The sequence below is a fragment of the Planococcus citri genome, chromosome 5 (assembly GCF_950023065.1).
Source record: "Planococcus citri chromosome 5, ihPlaCitr1.1, whole genome shotgun sequence".
NCBI classification, from domain to species: domain Eukaryota; kingdom Metazoa; phylum Arthropoda; class Insecta; order Hemiptera; family Pseudococcidae; genus Planococcus; species Planococcus citri.
This window is the reverse complement of record NC_088681.1, coordinates 62405911-62427518: the sequence shown is the minus strand read 5'-3', so window position 1 is coordinate 62427518 and position 21608 is coordinate 62405911. Positions and strand designations below refer to the sequence as shown.

The 21608-nt window shown below is 33.0% G+C and overlaps 3 protein-coding genes across 3 annotated transcripts in view; 2 read left to right on the top strand and 1 right to left on the bottom strand.

Moving 5' to 3' along the window:
* The window catches only part of LOC135849512 (G-protein coupled receptor dmsr-1-like), a 387918-nt gene that overhangs the window by 284485 nt on the left and 81825 nt on the right, over positions 1-21608 (top strand). The gene's annotated exons all lie outside the window — the stretch shown is intronic.
* On the bottom strand, positions 1110-6630 carry LOC135849497 (alpha-tocopherol transfer protein-like). Its single transcript, XM_065369967.1, has 6 exons — positions 6321-6630; positions 3176-3335; positions 2772-3018; positions 2058-2168; positions 1669-1777; positions 1110-1422 (listed from the first exon to the last, which is right to left on the bottom strand). The coding sequence occupies exons 1-6, from the start codon at positions 6466-6468 to the stop codon at positions 1262-1264; spliced, it is 936 nt and encodes a 311-aa protein (XP_065226039.1). The 5' UTR covers positions 6469-6630; the 3' UTR covers positions 1110-1261.
* On the top strand, positions 9972-19629 carry LOC135848424 (fatty acyl-CoA reductase wat-like). Its single transcript, XM_065368326.1, has 7 exons — positions 9972-10028; positions 13284-13532; positions 13626-13774; positions 13855-13964; positions 14047-14239; positions 14332-14476; positions 19209-19629. Exons 1-7 carry the CDS (start codon positions 9972-9974, stop codon positions 19479-19481), a joined length of 1176 nt encoding a protein of 391 aa, XP_065224398.1. The 3' UTR covers positions 19482-19629.

The window sequence follows — 21608 nt, the reverse complement described above, 5'->3', positions numbered from 1 at the left end:
AAGTTAAAATCGATCATCAAAATTGAAATCGATCATAAAAATCGAAATCGATTATCAAAATCACAATCAATTATCAAAATTGAAATCGATTATAAAAATTGAAATCGATCATCAAAATTGAAATCGATTATCGAAATAGATTATCAAAATCGCAATCGATTATCAAAATTGAAATCGATCATCAAAATTGAAATCGATCATCAAAATCGAAATTGATTATCAAAATTGAAATCGAGAAATCGATTATCGAAATCGATTATCAAAATCGCAATCAATTATCAAAATTGAAATCGATTATAAAAATTGAAATCGATTATCAAAATTATCAAAACTAAAATCAATTACAAAATCGATGTCGAAGTTGACCATATCGATAATCGACTTGGGAAAGGTCGGTAATAATCAAATGAACAAAATCACTTAATGGAATCAATGATCAATTATTCGGCAGCAAGTAATTAATAGAACTGAAGAAAAAAACACACTAGTAAACTTACCCTTTGCAACTACCACGGAAGAAACCAATGCCCGAACCAATATCACAATCACACAACATAGTAAAAATTAAAGACTGAATTAAAGGAAAAATGCATCCTCACTGCACCAGCTCTAGGTCACAACTGAGCCTCCTAAACTAAACCAATTTGCACTCCATCAATGTCAGTCCACACGGATTTGACTATTTTCACACCAACACTCGGATTGCCTGTTCATGGGCCTGGGGCACTCTCGGTCGAAATATTTTGAGAACGCTAGATGAAATTTTTCAATTCTTCTTCATTTTTCAATTTTTTTTTTTTTCAATTTCAAATTTCTTCAACGTCGTCCTTTTTTACGTTTTTTTGTACCTACTTACTGATGTCAGTGATGCCATTTTTTGAGTACATCATACAAAAAACTTCTTATTTTTTATCACAAAATTTTGATCACTTAATACCTAACTAATTATTAAATTCGAATAAATTTAAATTTAAGATTAAGCAATCTACCTACCTATTGCCCTCAATTTTTCAATTTTTGTTATTATATATTTTTTTTAGAATAATTTTTCAATAAATATGGTTTGGTAGTGATGCTTCGACCTTTCCATACAAATAATTTCTATACGATTAATATAATCAACTTTTTTCAAAAAAATTACACAAAGAATAGATAAACATATTTATAATACAAACATCTTAAACTCGAAAAAAATTTCTTATAAAATCATAAATACTTAGTTTGATCACTGATCATTATTCACTGTCAGCAAATCAAGAAATCAATCCAAACATATTTTACGAAATGACCCTTCTACTCCATAATTGCTGGAATCGTCATCTACGAATGGATGGTCAGCAGGTCTTTTACTTAAATCAGTTTTATTTTTCTCATCGGAAATGAACCAGTCTTGTTTCGAGGTTAAATCTTCGAAAAAAAGATCTGAAACAAGTAGACAAAAATTGGCTGCTTCAAAAAACCAAGTTGATCAACAGAATTCATTATTCGAGTACCTACACATTATTTTTCACGTCGTTTTGAGCCCAAAATTTCATCAATTAGAAAAGTAAGTACCTATAGATAATCCGAAAAATGGAGTGAAAATGCTGATTGATTTTCAAAAAAAAAAAAGCATTTGAAAATTGGAAGGAAAAAATGTAATAATACGAGTAGATAGTGGTGGGTTACCTCTTAACTCTTCGAATGTTTTTTCATAAGTTCCTCCATATTTTTCGGGCAACAATTCTTTTGGTAGGACTGTATACAATTTTTTAGACCCTTCTCTCCACATTGTAATCTGAAATTATAAAACGAAATTCATTAATTAAACTTCGATAGGTACTGATACCTTAAAAATACTTAGCTCAATATTGTACCTAAACCGATCAAAAAATCATCTCAAAATCAATTTTAATCAAGCGAATTTTAAAAGAATTATTGAAAAATTGATTAAAATCAAGAAAAATTATGCCAAAGTTGCAACAGAATGTTATTCAAATTAAACAACTTTTTTTGAAAACAAAACAAATCTTCGAAAATCCGATTAAAATGAATCTCGTTTCGTCTTTTCAACTTACCCTTTCAACTAATTTTGATTTCACCAATTTCATGGAAATAGTGAAGAACGGTTCCAGCGCTGGTATAATATTAACGAGATATACTTTATGATACCGATAAGGAGTAGTTTTCTGTAAAATACAAAAAATGCAAAATTAGAATTGAAAAAAGAAATGTTTCAATTTTTTTTTCGGATCTTTATAGTATTAAAATTACACTCGGCGATAGAGAGGGGGGAGGGAGAGACTTCTCGAGGCACTGTTAGATATTTACGTAAAAACAATCTAAATTATGTTCAGATAAAAACTAAATATTTTTGCAAAAAAAAAAATAAATAATGGAAAAGCTGCCCAATTCAAATTTTAATTTTGAAGGTAAAATCCAATCTTTCATCACCGAAACCCCCGAAGCTGTCGAGTAAATAAATACTCGTAGACTTGGCGAAGAAAAGATCAATAACCTAGTTCGAAACTCCTTAACATTGAACAAGGTGCACGCAAATAAAAAAACCCAACGTTAGAAGAATTCCAGTTTTAATATCACTTTATGTAGGTACCTATAACTACCTATAGACTGCGGGTTTTCCTATTTTTTTTTTTTTTTTTTTTTTGTATAGTTACCTTACGTCAAGATTAATTTTAGTTATGAATTAGGTATGTACTTTAAGAGCGAATAAATTATAACGATCAGATGTACCTAATACGTCACCGCGCAGCTATACGAGTATAACTTACCGTTACTAAAGTAACAAATTGTTTCACCGTCGAGAACAACATCGTAACGTAATTCATGTTGATATTTTCGTAATCCATAATTACAATCAGGCCTCGATTTTTATCTACTTTCATTAGGTAATCGGATACTATTTGAGTAGCTTTGATGATCAGATCGCCATTGGGTGCGCTGTTTCCTTTTTCGAAAATTTTGAAAATTACGATTCGGTGTCCTTCCGGGGTTAATTTTGGAATAGGAATTAAACAGCTGTAAAAAAAAAAACAATCAGTTTTAGAAAGGTACCTATTACTCATGTATTACCTCACGATAGAGTATCCGCTGTAGATTGTGGTAGGTGTTTTACTGATAACAAATCATACAACGTTCTCGAACTGCAATCATAATATTATGGTACTTTACTTACCATCGTTGCGAAAGCTCCTTCATTTCTTTGGTACACGGATCACGATCTTGAAAAACTTCGGGCATTGTGACTCTTGTCGTGTAGTACGTTTCTAGCGATTTTTTTGTCCTTTCTAGGCTGTTTTTACACCTTAATAAAAAATTAGTCAGCCATTCCTCATCTGTAAGTTGAAAAAAAATCAAAAATGAAAATAAGATAATTATGTATTTTGAAATTTCATTTGCAGTCAATGCATTTAAGTATGTACAAACTTTCGTAGAGGATGCTTATGAAGCGAGGATGAGGAAGTAGAATTTTAGCAATTTGAACTTTGTAGCTCTCGATTTTTAAGTAGGTACCTTCCCCCACAAAGTTGTGTCATTGAATTTTTTTCTTTGCTAAAAAGACGATTCATTTTATGTTTCAGATACGAGTACATATTTTTATCAAAACTGTTTTGGGCATTTTTGAAAAATGTCGAGGTCAAAAGTATCATGCTATCCATCGCAATGAGTCAAACTTTTGAGAAAAATTCAAATATTTCAATGAAAATGATCTGAACATTTTTGAAGAATTTTGCGCTCAAAACTCGACATTAATTTTGACCGATCAAAGTGAGTTGAAATACTCTCGTATCAACAGAAAATCAAAAATTTCTACCAACAAATTTTTCGAGCACTTTTGAAGATTTTAGAACTCAAAATTTCTTTAGGTAGGTAGAAATTTTTGAGAAATGTCTCACCAAAAAAAAGTTGGGTAAAACAAAATTTCGACACAAAATAAACAACTTCCATCAAATGTTGTTTTGGGTATTTCTGGTGAATTTTGACCATAAAACTTGCGAAAAATTCAAAATTTCTAACAAAAATGACTTTGAGCATTTTTTTTTTTTTTTAGAATTTATAGTTCAAAATTTGGTCATGAATCTTCAATCCATCAAAGTGAGTTGAAATATCGACAAAAAATCAAAAATTTTCAACAAAAATTCTTTTGAGCAGTTTTCCAGATTTTTGAGCCAAAAATTGTGTACCTATAGATTTTTGGTAGGTACTTTTGAAAAAAGTATCATGCAACCTATCAAAATACATTTAAAACTTTGGCCGAAAATCGACATTTTCAATCAAAACTTTTTTGAGCCTTTTTAACGAATTTCTGAGACCAAAATTGAGTCATGATTTTCGGGATTTTTTTGATATGGTTTATTGAACATTTTTGAAGAATTTTAAGCTTAAAATTTGATCTCAATTTCTACTTATCAAATTCAAATCGATTGACCAGAAAATAAACAAAAATTTCTTCAAAACTTTTTTGAGACCAATTTTTACAGATTTTTGAGCTCAAATTTTGTCATGATTTTCGATATTTTTTTTGAAAACGATATCGTGCAACCTTTAAACAAGGGTTAAAACTTCGACAAAAAACGAAAATTTCCATCAAATAAGTAGATAAAGTAGGTACATAATTATTACAGAATTCAATTCCTGATTTTTTTTTTCATTTTCGGTGTTTATGATACAAAATGACCAGTATTACATGGGGGGGGGGGGAGGGGGAATGAAGTCAGAGACTCTAAAATTATAAAAAGGTCACAAATGCATAAATTGAACCCTGCAAACATTTTTTGAAAATTTTGAAAAAATTTACGAATTTAGGTGAATCTATGTTACGAGTTTTTCCAACTTTGGGGGGAGGGAGCTTACTAGGTATATGAGGAGGCCAAAGGAGGTTTGAAAATATGGTTTGATCCAATTTTGGGGACAATAATATTGTTTGGGAGACTGAGGAAAGTTTTTTTTTTAAAAAAGAAAAATGGGGATTAATCAAGAGAATTTCTAGAAATGGCAAATTTGCAACAAAAAAATTGTCCACCAAATTTAATCTATTCAATTTTCTTAATTTTTCCCAACGAGAGGGGGGAGTTGCTCCACACAAATGGACCAAAACAGTTTTTGGGACAAAGTAAGCTTTTTCTTGAAAAATTAATTATTCAGATATTTGACAAATAGATGAAAAATATTTGAGGGCCTCTCAGTATGATTTAATTTCAAGATGAAGGGCTGCAATTTCCAGAGAATTCCTTTTGAATAAAAACAAACAGCTCGAATTGGAGGGAGGGGGTGTGGAGCGAAAAAATCGTAAGAAATATTCACGGTTATGAATAAGAATCACTCTAAAGGGAACACTGGTCTTCAATTTCGATTTCGATCAAAATTGGAAAAAAATGTAAAAGCTGAGTGAAAGTGGCGAGTGACACATCAAATATTACAAATTGAACGAGCGAGGCTGTGCTCAAATACATATTAGCTTACTTTGTAGGTCTGAACTCCCCAACAACACCGCCCTCTTCTTCACTCTTCTATGAAATTTTGATTTTTTTTTGCTAGATAATTCCAAAGCACTGAGTTTGAATACCTGCATTTTTAAAAATTCAAGCCATATTGTACTACCTAGACCCAAAAAAGCGACTAATATCTTTCTGTATCATAGAATCGATCTCAAAACTATAAATTAAGCATCAAATTTTCAGGCTAATTTCTTTCTTCTGTAAAAAATCTCAACTGCAAAATAGGAGTGATACTACTGTCCTTACTGAAAAAGGTTATCTAAGGCTTCCAGATCAAATTTTTTGGACATTTTTCTCACATATAGGTACTCAAAGAGCAACATTTCCCACTTTTTTTTCAATTTGAATCAGCGAGAATAAAATGAATCCTTAATTTTTCGAGTACTCATTTCCAGTAATTTCAAATAGTTGATTCCCTTTTTTCAAATTGATGAACTTTTTTTTTAAAATTTGAAATCTCCAAACTCTTGTTCTGACCTAACGAATCTCAGATTTATCCAGACCTGATACTTTAGTTCTCGTTTATTCGATACTTTACTCATCACGAAAAAAAAAAATCTACAAACAGGTGAAAAAAGCGAGGTTTTTAAAATGTCCAAGCCCATTTCCTTTTCCTTAGATCCTGATTCTTTTTAAAAAAATATCAAAATTTGATCATTTTCGAATCACTATATCCACTTCTACCCCTGAGAACAAAAAAAAAATCCTCAAAAAACGCAATACTTCAAGTATGTGATTTCTCCCTCCTTCCCTCCAATCTCCATCCACCCATAACTTTTTCTTCCGGCATAAGTTTAATTCGATTTTTCGTATTTTTCTTACCTTCTATATTTGGCAAATGAGGTTGTTGTCTCATCCATTCTTTCAAATATTTCACATCATTTTTGACCGACTCTTCTGTAGCGCCAAATTCAGCAAAATAATCATCGAGTTGGCTTTTCGTACACAATTCCAAATACTTCGACGACATGATACTTAATATTATTTCCAAAGTCAACGACCCAATTCCAGCGAAATTGGTATTTTTAAAAATATTGAAAAAAAAACTAAACAACTTTGCTCCAGACGAAAGAACTGAATGAAATTATATCGACCAGACACACATGTACCAAGTAGCAAGATTAAATCCGAGATCCAGAGATGAGAAGAGAGGAGATGTTTTTCGAAAAAACCAACAATCAGTGTACTATTATAAACTCGTATTGGAAACATGCTGACCTTGATAATAGTATACACTATAGGTATGTACTCCGCACGCATCGACGCAATCAACTTTAACGGGAAAGGTGGGTGGCTGGATGCTGGGTGCCGGGTACGTGCAGTTGTACACCTATAGGATGATGAAGTCATTCATCACTGCTAACTATTTCCAGATAGATTTTTTCATACTTGCGACGAGATGTAGGTACGTAGATGACGTCGAAATGGGTTTTCTGAAACATAAAAAATCGAAATTAACCTATTTCTCGTTGAATAAAATACGAGGGTAGACAATTTGAAAACGAGACTTTTGCCATTGCGCGAGTTGTAGTTACATTAGAACAACGGACGAGGTCTCATTTGAAAAAGGAGTGGATTTTCTATTACTGTACAAAATTTCAAGTTGATTGGATGATTTTTGCGTGTTTTACAGCCTCTCAAAGTTGGCAACTTTTTTACCCTCGTCGTGAAAATGAGTGTTGCAAATTTTTTCTTGAAGGAATTTTGCCTCCTCAAGACATCTCAGTGCCTCCTCAGCATTTCTACTCCCCAGATTCAATTCCTAGTAACCTTTACTTCGTTCTCAGAAAGTTTATACCTGAAAATCAAAATTCATTTCATTATTGAGCATGACTGAAGAGCCTCCACTCAAATTTTGAGGAAGGTGCCTCTGAATAAGGCCCTACAGATTTTTGAAGGGCGTTTTGGAGAATAATTGTGAGGCATTCTGTTGAAGGATGTCTACGCTGAAGATATTTGAGGTCAATCTCCTCCAAAAATTATTTTACACTCACCTCAGAGGGCGTTTCCTCACAACCATTAAGAAATGATTTCCCCATGACCTGCTTTTTGTGAGGTTTTGATTGAGTGAGCTTCCTCCAACAGTTCCTTATCTCTTTTTAAACATCATTTTTGATTTTTTTGGACTTCCACCACTCCTCTACTTCACAGTCGCCTCTCCCAGAATCAAAGACCCTCCTCAAGACTTCCTCAAAGTTACACGACCGACTCTAAGGAGGATGCTCACTTCAAGCAGCTGTAAAACACGCAAAAATCATCCAATCAACTTGAAATTTTGTACAGTAATAGAAAATCCACTCCTTTTTCAAATGAGACCTCGTTCGTTGTTCTAATGTAAATACAACTCGCGCAATGGCAAAAGTCTCGTTTTCAAATTGTCTACCCTCGTAGATCTGTCTGTATTTTTTTTTCTTTTTTTAATTTTTACGTAACGTATTTATAAATAGGTTTCGTCATTCGATATCAATAATTATTTTTTTCAATGTAATTTTGGATCCTTGAGATTCCAAAAATCATTCAATTCGATACATAATATATAAAATGAGAAACAATAAAAGAAAATTTCTTTTCTCCGAATTTATTCCCAAGAACTCTCGAAAGAGGAGTTACTCTTTTGGTCACTGTTTCACCACTCCTTCTCCTGTAATCAGGTGAACTTGGCCCACTCCACATTCTATTTTATTTCAAAAATCAGTAGTTGAATAATGGAGGCACCAAAAAATGACAATTTAAAAGGGTCTCATAAATCAAACACTTCTGAAACTGGTTTCATGGTTTTTGACAGGCTGCCAATGAAATAAATCAAAAAAAAAAAAAAATGAGGAACATTTCCTACATCGGAGATAATAAAAGTAGATCATTTGTATGGTTCAATTTTGAAATTGGTTCAGAAAATTTTGCAACCGGTTGAATGGTTTTTGAACCGGTTCGTTGGTTTTCTGGCCAGTTAAGTTGTTTTGCAAACACGCGTTGAAAATTGCTTGAAAACTATAGACGTAAAAAGTTCTGATAACTCTTTGAAAACACAATGAAAAATTTCAGAACATCATTGATTTTGAAACCGGTTCAAAGGTTTTGAAACCGGATGATCTGCATTTGTCTCTTTAATTTAGAAAAAAAATGAGGTCCCAGAAAATATCATTTTAGTGGTTTGTATGACCCAAATATTTTGAAACCGGTTCAATGGTCCCTCATTTGAAACTGGTTTGACAGATTTTAAACCGGTTCCGTGGTTTTAAAACAAAGATTTGAAATTGGCTGCCTGAACTATCTTCAATTATCATTTTTTTTTAAAAATGGAAATCTCAGAAAAAATCTTAATGACACAAACGTTTTTGAAACCAGTTTAGTTACTTCAGATTTGTGACTGGTTCATTAGGTTTTAAAACTGGTTGCCTGCCCTGTCTTAATTTTCTTTTTCAGTCTTGTTACTTATTGGGTAATGAAATTAATCAGTAATGTGAATGTTGGTTCACATGATTTGAGGAGGTGGATAGCAAAACGCAATAACTCCAAAATTACGAAAATTGAGTTTGATATCTATCCTTATGTAAAATTCAACGGGGAATCCATTCCCGGTGTCAGATTTTGTCCATCAGTTGAATATCATAGCGCAATCGAAGAAAACAATTCTGATTTTAGAGCTAAATGCATTGAAAAATGAGATTTTGTTTGCAAAACGCAATAACTCCACTACTTTTTATACATTTCAGTTGCGCAGATGTGGTAACACTGTTTTTTTTCATCGGGTGGGTACTGAAAATCGTTGGGTAGGAGTTACTTAAAAAAATGGTGCTTTCGTTGCCACTCTCTGAATGCCATATCACACACAGGAATTGTTTGAATTTCACATTCCATTTTTTAAATTGTTTTTTATCGATAATTCTCGATTAAACATCAATTTTTTCAAATAAAAAATACGTTTTTTTGCAGAAAAACACCAAAAAAAAAATTTTGCGTTCAAAACGCAATAACTTTTTTTTCTTTTCCTCACTGTGCTTACCCAGGTGACCGAAATTTTGAAATTGAGTGGAAATTTTATTTGTGGCACCTTCCCCTTTCATTTGACACCAATTTCGGAACTCGACCCCCCACCCTTCCCCTCCTGACAATTTTTCCTAATTTCCCAAAAAAACCAAAAATGGAGTTATTGCGTTTTGCTATCCACCTCCTCATTTGAAAACTCGTATTCTTTCCCTTTCTCATGGAAGAAAATGAGGGGGAGGGGGAAATAAACGTGATTTTTTTTCACAGAGCTTTTGCCCTCACTTGGGCCTGTTTTTTTTTTATTTTTCAAAATCAACATTCTAAAAAAAAAATATTTAAAATTTAAAAATTTAAAAACCCAAAAAATTAACTAGGTATAATTTTGTCTCAAGAAATGGGGCCAAAATGAGCTCAACAATAGAGAAACTTACACTTACGCGAGACGAGACTATGGTCGAATCAACAAACAAGACTTGTAAAATAATAATGAGGGTAATGAACGAGGCAATGCACGTAGCGTATGAAGGAGAATTATTTGTGCAAGTAAGTTGACTGTTTAATGGTCATTCTCATTTCTTACCCACTGCATTACATGAGTACACATTTTGTCGACGGTAGGTACTGGTTGGTAAAAATTTTTCTTTTCTTTTCCTTTTATTCATTTATACTCGTAGGCGTTCAACATGTTATCCGAAGTACAACATTTTTACTCATCCAAAACAATATTTATCACCGGAGCAACTGGTTATTTGGGGCAAATGTTGATTTCGAAATTGTTATGGTGAGTACAAATAATTATATAAAGTGCCTATACCTATACCCATGTATTGTTACGGTGCAGTGTTTATAAAATAAGACCCTTAATTTTAGCCAAAAAAAAAAAAATGATCACAAATTTAGGGAGCCTCTCGAAGTATTCGCCTTTGATTTGAACGAGACCGTGATTTTCAGAAAAAGCATGGACTGAACCCCTCATAAACAAAGCTTCAAATGCCCAAATTGATTTTCTCCAAAATTCGAAATTTTGTCCTCAAGGCATGAAAATCAATTGGAGCAGCAAAAATTCGAGTTGAAGCTTATTCTCAACTTGTTTAAAACGTTTATCCTCATTTCAGTTGATTTCCAGGCGAACACCTCGAGCTCCGGTTATGATAGAAATATTTTGATCAAAAAAACTCATTTGAGGTATTCGCCAGAAAATCGTCCCAAATGTGGATAAACTCGTTAAATGGGTCTAGAATAAGCCACAACTCAATTTTTAACTGCCCAAATTGATTTCAACACCTTCTGGAGAAATAATTGTAAAATTGTGACGAAATCGAAAATTATGCTGGAGGGTCCAGAATGACTTAAATTTTCGAATCCGGTCCAATGGTCGCCATTAAAACTTACTAATCAGTAATCAAGAAATTTTTTAGAAACCAAACCAGATGAAAAAAAATTTTCTACGAAACAGACCATCAAAATATCCTTTAGTGTATTTCAACCTTCAAAAACAATGGTTTTGAAACCAGTTTAATAGTTTACAAAAATTGATCCAATTGTTTCAAAAATTTTTTTGAGTGAAAATCCAGAAATATTGGGAGTCGAACAGTTTTACAACCGGTTACCTAAATCATTTTTAAACCGGTTCATAATGATTTGGAAACCAAAAAAAAAAAAAAATGTACCAAAAGTTGCCAATATTGTTTCCAAGAATATTAACAAAAAAAAGCAATTCAATTCATTTTGACGGTCATTTGAGGCCAAACATTCTTGAAACCGGTTCAGTGGTTACCAAATACAATAAATCTTTACAAAATTAACAAACCGAGAAACATTTTCCACATAGCAGACCGTTAAAGTACTCATTCATGTATTCAAACTTTCAAAACCAGTTTAAAAATCTCGAAACCCGGGTTAAACCATTTATAAACTGGTTCAATATGGTTCAGAAACCAGCAAAAGAGTTCTACCAAAAATTAGCGTATTATTGTTTCCAAGAATATATTTTAAAAAAAAAGAGATTCAACCAATTTTGATGGTTCTCTGGAGATAAATATTTCTGAAACCGGTTCAATGGTTACCAATAATGCAATAAATTTTCACATAACATGCAGAATGCAGATAAAAATTGAATTTTTCCAAATTTTAAACCATCAAAACATCTATTTGTACCTATATTCTATCTTTCAAAACCAGTTCACCAGTTTCATAACAGGTTGAAACCATTCTTAAACCGGTTCGTCAATGGTTGAGACACTAGAAAAACAGTATTTCAAAATTTTCCCATACTGTTTCCAAGAATATTTTTAAAAAAGAAATTTAACCAATTTCAACGGGTTTTCCGAGCCAATCATTTTGAAACCGGTTCAATGGTTACCAATGCAATAAATCTTCATTAAATAAACATGCAGAATGCAGAAAAAAATTTAAATTTTCCAAATGGTAGACCATCAAAACGCCTATTCGTATATTCCGTCTGTCAAAATCAGTTCAACAGCTTGACAACAGGTTGAAACCATTCTTAAACCGGTTCAATGGGTTAGAAACCAGAAAAACAGTATCACAAAAATTTTCCATAATGTTTCCACAAGTAACTTTTTAAAAAAATTCAACCAATTTCGACAGGTTTTTTGAGTCAAACATTTTTGAAACCGGTTCAGTAGTTACCAATGCAATAAATCATTACAACATGAACATGCAGAATGCAGATAAAAATTTGAATTTTCCAAATAGTAGACCATCAAAACACCTATTTGTACGTGTATTCCAACTTTCTAAACCGGTTCAACAGTTTTACAACCGGTTGAAACCATTCTTAAACCGGTTCAATGGTTAAGAAACCAGAAAATCAGTATTACAAAAATTTTCTTTATGGTTTGCAAGAATAATTTTTTAAAGAAATTTAACCAATTTTGATGGGTTTTCTGAGCCAAACATTTTTGAAACCGGTTCAATGGTTACCAATACAATAAGGAACTCTTTACAAAATTAACAAGCAGAATGCAGATAGAAACTAAATTTTTCCAAATTTTAGACTACCTATCAAAACATCTATTTGTACCTATATTCCAGTATTCAAAACCAGTTCAACAGTTTTACAACCGGTTGAAACCATTCTTAAACCGGTTCAATGGTTAAGAAACCAGAAAATCAGTATTACAAAAATTTTCTTTATGGTTTGCAAGAATAATTTTTTAAAGAAATTTAACCATTTTCGACGGTTCTTCCGAGCCAAACATTTTTGAAACCGGTTCAATGGTTACCAGTACAATAAATCTTTACAAAATGAACATACGGAGAAATATTTTTCACATACTCGTAGTAGACCACCGAAACACTCATTCGTATATATTCCAACTTTCAAAACCAGTTCAACTGTTTCACAACCGGTTGAAGCCATTCTTAAACCAGTTCAATGGTTCAGAAACCAAGGTAAAAGTTTTACCAAAAGTTGCCACATTGTCTCCAAGAATAATTCTAAAACATAAATTCAACCGATTTTGACAATTCATTCGCACCAAACATTTTTGAAACCGGTTCAATGGTTCCCAACCAATTACCAATAACCCTTCATAAATTATTTCAAATTTTTGTACTCATTGCATACCTATAATTTGCCTTGAAATTACGTCTGCATTCAGCTCTTGCAGAGAAATAAGTTGCATTTACATATTGATTCGAGCAAAATCTGGAAAAACTCTACACGACCGAATGAACGATATACTCGAAAACCCGGTAACGTTCATCATTCAATAATTTCTTTTCTCCAATATTCTACTTTCAATCTTCACGTTACGAATTTTCATTTCATAGATTTTTGAACGTGCCAAATCTTTACACCCAGATTTCTCAACCAAGGTCAAACCGATACAAGGAGAATGCTACGAAAGTTATCTAGGTATTTCAGACAGCGATCGAGCATTGATCGAAAACCAGGTTGAAATCATATTCCATGTAGCTGCCTATGTCAACTTTAACGCACCTTTACGAAAAGCAGGCTACATCAACGTCAGATCTTTGGATCATTTATTCGATATAGCCAAAGAAATGAAACATTTGAAGGTTCTCAAAATTATACTCGAGTGTACAAATAAATGATCAAGATGATGCTCATTATTCGATAATTTAAAATTGATTTTTTTTTTTCAAATTCAGGCTTTTGTGTACGTCTCTACAGCATTTTCACCAAGTACAGAAACGAATTTCATCGAAGAAAAATTCTACCACCCACCTCTGAACTCTCGCAAATTATTATCTATGTTAGACGATCTAGACGACGCGGTTCTCGATGAAATTACGCCCAGGTAACTATCTAAAATTGAACTGAAATAGACTTCTTGTCCGGCTATTGGTAAATTGATTCCACTCTAACTGATCGTTGCAGTTTGATGAAATCGTATTCTAATCGATACATATTTACAAAATTAATCGCCGAAGATTTATTTCGAGAAAGAGCTTCCGGATTACCTGCCTGCATTTTCAGACCATCGATAGGTAGGTACATAAATGAACACCATCGAGTAAAAGAAATCGACATCAACGAATACATTTGTTTATTTTTTCCCCACATACGCAGTTTTACCCTGTTACAAAGAACCTCTACCAGGCTGGATAAACAACGCTTACAGTGTAATCGCCATCACGCTCGGTTACGCCCTCGGTATTCTAAAAGTTGTGCGTGCAAACGCATCTTTCAGAGCTTGTATGGTTCCAGGAGATTACAGCACCAATGCTTTAATTCTATCGGCGTATTATACCAGTAAATCGTGGTAAATTTAAGCTCACCAGCTCTCCTTCTTCCAAACCAATTCACTCACAATGAAAAATGAGTTTAAAACGGGTGTGATTTCTTTCAACGCAGGCAGCAGGATAAATCATGGGAGAAATTTCAATTCGACGTACCGATAGTTAATTACAGCAATTGCACCACCAAGTTCAGAATTACGTGGGAGATTTTCAAAATCCAAGGAATTAAGGCCACGGAGAAATACCCTTTTTACGATATGGTAGGTTGATTTGAAATTGGTTCGTCCAAGTTTTGGGTAAAAAAGGAGAATCGGAATAGGTATACCTAAGATGCAGGTAATTTTTATTTTCAGGTTACTTTACCAAGCATCGTTTTGACAAGTAATTCTTTCAAGTATCGATGTTTCACCTTCCTGTTTCATAATATTCCAGCGGTGATATTTGATACAATTTTAAGAATAATTCGTAAGAAACCAAGGTAAAAAATGCAGATTGGTAACACGAGCGAATCACTCTGTGGCTCCGATAACCAAAAAAGGGGTCTATCTTATCGTGAACCAGTTACAGCTAGATCGAAATATAAAGCAGTACTAGTCAAATGCGACTTCTCGAACAGTTGAATTTAAAAAAATGTTGGAAACTTCGTAAGAATTTGGCAGAAATCCTCCTGACAAAAATTACAACAAATGGGACATGACAATCGGTTATTTTTTCATTTTAACGACGTTTTTTTTAATTTATGGTGTTTTGTGATGCTCACGTACGGTTGTAAAAATTACAAAAATACATTCATTTGTAGTTATAAAATTTCCACTTCCAATTAGAAGCAACACGATAAGCATTTCAACAACTTATTGAATAAATAACGTAATTCTTCCCCCTCCTCCAACCCTAAAAAATCGGTGTTTGTAATTACTTGATTATTTCACCCGTCGTGTGAGATTTAGATAGAGTTGTCAAGGTCAAGTTTTTTAATTAGGTCTAAGAATTTTTTAATTTCAGAAGGGTCGTCTGGTATGAATAGGGATCTTTCATCTATTTGTAGGGATAGTCTGTGCTGATGTAAGGAGGGACAGCGAAATAGTAAGTGTTGGACAGATATAAGTTCTGACATGCAAAACTGGCATGTGGGTTTTGGGACATTGGGGTTCAATCTGGTTATAATGATTTCTTCAAGTCTATTTAGTTGAGGTAGGTTTTTCCAAGGCTGAGTAGTTTTTTTGTAGTGAAAGAGTTTGTTTGATGTTTGGAGGGACCAAAAGTTTTGCCATTTCTTAAGTGTGTTTTGGATGAAGATAGATTTAAGGTCGTCAGCTGTGATAAATGTGAGAGGAGAAACAGTAGTGGCGGATTTTGCATTTTTATCTACAATTTCATTTCCTATGATTCCAACCTGGCTGGGTACATACATAAACTGGAAGGAGATGTTTGAAGTTTGTAAATTAAATAGTTTTATGGATATCTTGAATTAGGGGGTGGTCAGAAAATAGATTTTGGATAGCAGTTAGTGAGCTGAGGGAATCACTCTGAATTAAGAAAGACTAATTCTCTGATTCATAAGTGAATATATCACAGAGGCAGTGGAAAATAGCTGCGAGTTCGGCAGTGTAGATTGAAGAGCAGTTATGGATTTTAAAATTTGAAATTTTATCATTAATCGAGTAGGCATACCCTGAATGAAGTGTTGGTATTTTTGATCCATCTCTAAAGCAGAGATTGAATTTTTTGTATTCTGATAAAGAGTTCAAGATAGTTTTGTTTTGTTACTAGTGGAGAGTGGATATTTTTTGGGTAATTAATAAGTTGTGTATTGACTTGAGGAGGCCTGAGGAGCCAAGGGGGATATGATATTGGTTGTTGGATGAGTGTTTTAGGATTGATTTGAAGATCATTCAACATTGTGATGAAATTAGAAATGGGTCCTTCTATATGATCAAAATGTTGGGGGTTAGGTGGGTCAATTGAGTTTTGGAGTGGATGGGAAGGGTTGGTGGATGCATTTGAGATGAATTTGTTTGTTATGAGAGTTCTTCTAAAATCTGGGGGTAATTCTGCTGCTTCACAATAAAGGCTATCTATTGGAGAGGAATAGAGGGCTCCTAAACAGATCCTTAGAGCTGAATTTTGAATTGTTTTTAGGATATTAGAAGGTTTATTTGAGATATTTGCAAAACATTGGCTTCCATACTCAATTTTACTGTGAATTAGAGACTTATACAAGTGAAGTAGGAGTTTGCGAGATGGATTATACTTGGTGTTTTTGATTATTTTCAACAGATTTAGGCGTTTCATGATATCTGATTTTACTTTCAGAAAATGAGATTTAGTTTTCTATCAAAAGTTAAGCCAAGAAATTTAGTAGTGGTTTTGAATTCTAAAGTGTGTCCTTTGAAATTGAGAATGAGATCTGGAGGAATCTAATTTTTTTTTTTGGTGATAAGTATACAGTGGGTTTTTGACTCCGAGAAGTTTAGACGATTAGAATCTTCCCATGATTCAATTTTTTCAAGGGTTTCTTGGATTACTTGAAGAGCTAGTTGAATATTATTTGAACGAAAGGAAATGTTTATATCATCAGCAAAGATTCTCAGAGTAATGGGTCTATAGAAACAACATTGGAAATGTCATCAATCAAAAGTATAAATAAGACTGTGCTAAGAACTGAACCCTGGGGGACTCTGTTTTCAATTTCAAAAAATTCTGAGTATGTATTGTTAACTCTCACTCTAAAAGTACGGTTTGTTAAGAAATTCTGAATAAAGTAGGCCAAATGTCCTCTAATTCCAATAGAAATTAGAATGTAATTTTTGGAGAATTTTATAATGCCACGCTTTATCAAATGCCTTTTCAAGATCAAAAAAGACTGAAAGAACACTTTCTTTATTCTGGAAGGCCGAACTAATTTCTTTTTGGAGACTTAAAAGGTGGTCTAGTGTAGATCTTTTCTTTCTGAAACCACATTGATAAATGCTAAGAGAGTTTGAGGAATCAATATACCAATTAAGACGTTTAATAACTATTTTTTCAAGTATTTTGCAAGGATCTGAAGTTAAGGAGATGGGGTGATAACTAGATGCCAGATTTGGATTTTTATTGGGTTTTAATATTGGAATGATTGTTGCAGTTTTCCACACTTTTGGGAAGGAATCAGAAGTCCAAATTTTGTTATATAACTGAAGTAAATATTATTCTTTTCCAGTGTCTGAAAGGTACTTTAACATGTGAGGGTGAATTTCATCAGGTCCAGGGGATGAATCTTTAATATTGTAGTTTAGACAATGATTTAGCTCTTCAAGAGAGAAAAGAGAGTTGTATGATTCTAGATTTTGAGATGAAAAGTCTAAGGGGGTGGATTCTATTTGTGTTTTTAATGTTTGGAAAGCAGAGCTATAAGAGGCAGTTGCAGAAGCTTTTGCAAAGGATCTAGCTAAGGTGTTTGCAATGTCATCTATTGAGTTTATTTCAGTATTGCCATCTACTAAGTAGGGTATTTCAGTAGGTATATAACTTCCTTTAAGGATTTGAACTTTTTTCCACATTTCTTTTGTAGATGTGCTTTGGGTGATGCTCAACATGAAATTATTCCAACTTTCTCTTTGTTTAGATAAGTTGATTTGGCGAGCAATCGCTCTTTTTTTTCTTAAAATCAATGAGGTTGTCAAGAGTGCGATTTTTTTTGGCATTTTTTTAATGATCTTTTTCTATCTTGGATTGCAGTTTTTAGTTCATGACACCACCATGGGACAGATTTTTTGGGAACATTGGTAGAAGTTTTTGGAATGGTTTCTTCAGCTGCTTGGATAATAGAAGTTGTGAAATATGAAACTATAGTGTTCAGCTCATCTGGTGTAAAGTCAATTAGGAGAGCTTTCTTGTTGAAATGTGACTAGTTTACCTTGTTTAGAATCCACTTGGGACATTTTTCATGGGTGGGTTTCTAAGTTTGAAGAGGGATGTTGAAGCTAATTGGAAAGTGGTCACTATAATAAAGGTCATCATGGGGGTTCCAGTTCAAAAGAAGGGAAATGTTTGGGGAACAAAAAGCTAAATCAATGTTTAAATAGGTACCATTAGAAATGTTAAAGTGAGTGTGTTTTGACTCATTCAGAAGGAAAGTATCATTTTTCAGAAGAAATTTGTCAATTACATTACTCTATTATTTGTGATACTTGAACCCCAAGTTTTGGAGTGGACATTAAAATCCCCTACAACAATATAAGGTTTTGGTATTTGGGCAAAAAGTTGATCTAATTCATATTCTGTTATGTCCTGGTGAGGAGGGATGTAAACATTACAGACAGATATTTTTGACTTATAGAAATTTAGAGCCTCAATGGTTATTGCATTGGCTTGGATATTGCCTACAGAAATATTTAAGGTAGATGATGAGGTAGTTTTTTTTACAAAAATTGCTGTGCCTCCGCAAGCTTTATTTCCTCCTTGAAAGTTGAAACGATAAGAGCTGTAATTTCGGAGGTTAAAAGTGTGATGATTGCGGAGATGTGTCTCTTATAAGGCAATAATTTCAGGGTTAAATTTGCTTATGAGAGTCTTGAGTTCACCAGAGTGGCTATAAACACCATTTTATATTCCATTGAATGAGAAAATTTGTGTTAGACTATTGGGGGGGGGGGGGGAGAAAATATTGAAATTTTCCAGCAATTTTTTTTTACAAATTTCATGTTTGTAGAAAATTCTTAAAATTTTGCTTTGATTTATTTTTGCCATATTTTTGTTTTTTTTTTTGGTTTATTTTTATTTTTATTTATTATTATTATTTTTTTTACCATGACAGGAATAGTCCAAAAGTAATTTGATTTGATTTTTTGTTTTTTTTTTTTTTTACATTTTATTTTATGGAGATCATAAAGATGACTGATTTTACCAACTAGTTTTCAAACCGTAAGAATCGACTTCTGCAAATTACACGATTTCCAAATCTGATCCACACCTTTTAAGACTAAGTTTTGATTACAATTGAATAATTCATGCCCACCTCTCAGGTTTCAGAGAATATATCAGAAAGTGCACAAATTTATGGACGTTATGGTACCCTTCTCTACGAGAGAATTGACTGTATCTACTCGCAACATCAATGAAATATGGGAAACGTTGTCGAAAAAGGACAAGAAATTATTTTACTGCAATTTGGATGATATAAACATAGATGATTATTCCGATGTGATCGTTCGAGGTGTTCGTTTGTATTTAGCCAATGATAAAGAAGAAACCATATCTAAAGCCAGACGAAAACTCTTCGTGTAAACTTCTCGCTCATTATTTTTCATTTTTAGTTGGAAATTTTGTGTAATTGTTTGTTTTTTTTTCAGATTACGTATTTTATACTTTGCCGGTGTCTTATTTTTTGTCCTGCTGTTTTGGTACTTCTTGAGAGTGTTTTTTTGATAAGCGTTGCGTTTTCATCGATAAATTTTGATTTCCAACTGATTATTTGGTATCAAAAAATAAACCTAAAAGTAGGTACTAAGATCATGTTGTATTAAGACGTATTGTAAAACTCGAGTCAATATAATTGAAATATTTGTAGCTGTGTTTTGAGATTATTTCTTGATTTGGTTGGGGTTTGCTCGTACCTTGGTTTTTGCGCATTCACGTTCAGCGCATTGAATGTTTCAAGTCTCCAAATTAAAAATTGCAAAGTGATTTTCAATATTGTTGCCATTGAAATCGACGACGCAATCTCATATGATGGCAGATGTGTTGCAGCGATGAAATCATGAAGGGGTAGGTACATAAAATAGGTTCGTTTCCACGTTTGGAATGCTTTCCTCGTAAATCTTCCTATTCTCATAAAAAATACATAACAATCTTCTCTCACCAATACTCTACGGGTGATTTTTCCCCTCCAAATTGAGGATGAAAAAAAAAACGTTTACTCTGTAGGTATTTATAGCTCACTTAAGCTGTGAAAATATCGTTTAAGCGGGTTATCCATTAAACTCATTAGTCCGGAAACAAAACATTTCCCTCTGCGGGTATTTTATACATTTCTACTTAATGTATTATTTAATCGATCACAGCAGATAGACTAAGACAAGGACAAAGCCACATGAATCGTGGCTTAGAACGACCAACAACGGGTATAAGCAATGAATTGGACAGCTTATATAATTGTTTTCGCGTGAAGTTCGCGTTTAATGATCATTCCTCGTCATCAAATATTCAGTTGACGTTACTGGCAAATACCGAACATATTTCTTTTTTCAAATTTCATTTTATACAGACCTACTTACTTTATTCAGCATGTTATCCGAAGTACAGTATTTTTACTCATCAAAAACGATATTCATCACAGGAGCAACTGCAGGTTATTTTGTACAAAATGTTAATTTCGAAATTGCTACGAGTACAAGAAAAGCTTCTTTCAATGGTTCTTATGAATATAATGGACGCTTTGAAACCGGTTCACTAATGCGATAAATTTTTCAAAAATATGACAATTTTCCACGTTATGAGTCGCATCAAAACAATAATTGTTTGAATATATTTTATTGTGTACACCTTCGATGGATTCAAAGACCCGTTCAACTATTTTAGGAACCAGCTGAAATGATTCTTACACCACTTTGGACCAATTTAAATGCTTCTGAAACCAGTTAAAATAATTAGCTGAAATGTGTTCAATTATTCTGAAATCAGCTTAAATGATTTCTGAAAACAGCAGGTATTGTTCTGAAACCACTTCAATTAAGTTAATTCGAAATCTGCAGTTTAAAAGGTTCTGAAATTGGGTTCTGAGACCAGTTCAAGTGGTTTTGAAAAACGATTAAAATTCATATGGTAATTGAAATCCGCATGTTGTTCAGATAATTAAAAACTATATAGTTCAAGGGACTCTGAAACGTGCTAAATTGTTCTGAAACCAATTCAAATGGTTCTAAAATCAGTTCATAAATGATTCTGAAATCACGTCAAATTAAATTGTTTTGAAACCTGCAGTTTGAATAGTTCATCTAAAACCGGTTTAAATAGTTCTAATGTCTATTGAAGTGGTTTTAAAACCGGTTATAATTCAAATGGTTTTTGAAATCTTCGTGTATAATAAGTTCTGAAACCAGTACAAATGATTCTACAAGAACTCAAGTTCAACGGATGGTTTCAAAACCGGTTACCATTATTTTAAAACTGGTTCAAATTGTTTAAACCCGAGTTCAAATAGTTGTGAAACCAGTTTGAATGGTTTTGAATTTGAAACCAGTTCAATGGTGCTGAAATCTTTGGTTCAGCGGATGGTTTTGAAACCAGTTCAAATTATTTTGAAACTGGTTCAAATGATTCTGAAACCACTACACATTGTTATGAAACTGATTTAAATTCAAATTGTTTCAAAATCTGCAGTTAGAATAGTTCTGAAACCAGTTCAAATGGTTT

Coding starts and splice junctions, on each gene's coding strand:
- LOC135849497 (XM_065369967.1), bottom strand. CDS start 6,468: ATGTCGTCGAAGTATTTGGAATTGTGTACGAAAAGCCAACTCGATGAT. Junction 3,336..6,320: donor TCATTTGCCAAATATAGAAG/GTAAGAAAAATA, acceptor TTCAACTTACAG/ATGAGGAATGGCTGACTAAT. Junction 3,019..3,175: donor AAGGAGCTTTCGCAACGATG/GTAAGTAAAGTA, acceptor TTTTTTTTACAG/CTGTTTAATTCCTATTCCAA.
- LOC135848424 (XM_065368326.1), top strand. CDS start 9,972: ATGAGGGTAATGAACGAGGCAATGCACGTAGCGTATGAAGGAGAATTA. Junction 10,029..13,283: donor AAGGAGAATTATTTGTGCAA/GTAAGTTGACTG, acceptor TTCATTTCATAG/ATTTTTGAACGTGCCAAATC. Junction 13,775..13,854: donor CTCGATGAAATTACGCCCAG/GTAACTATCTAA, acceptor TGATCGTTGCAG/TTTGATGAAATCGTATTCTA.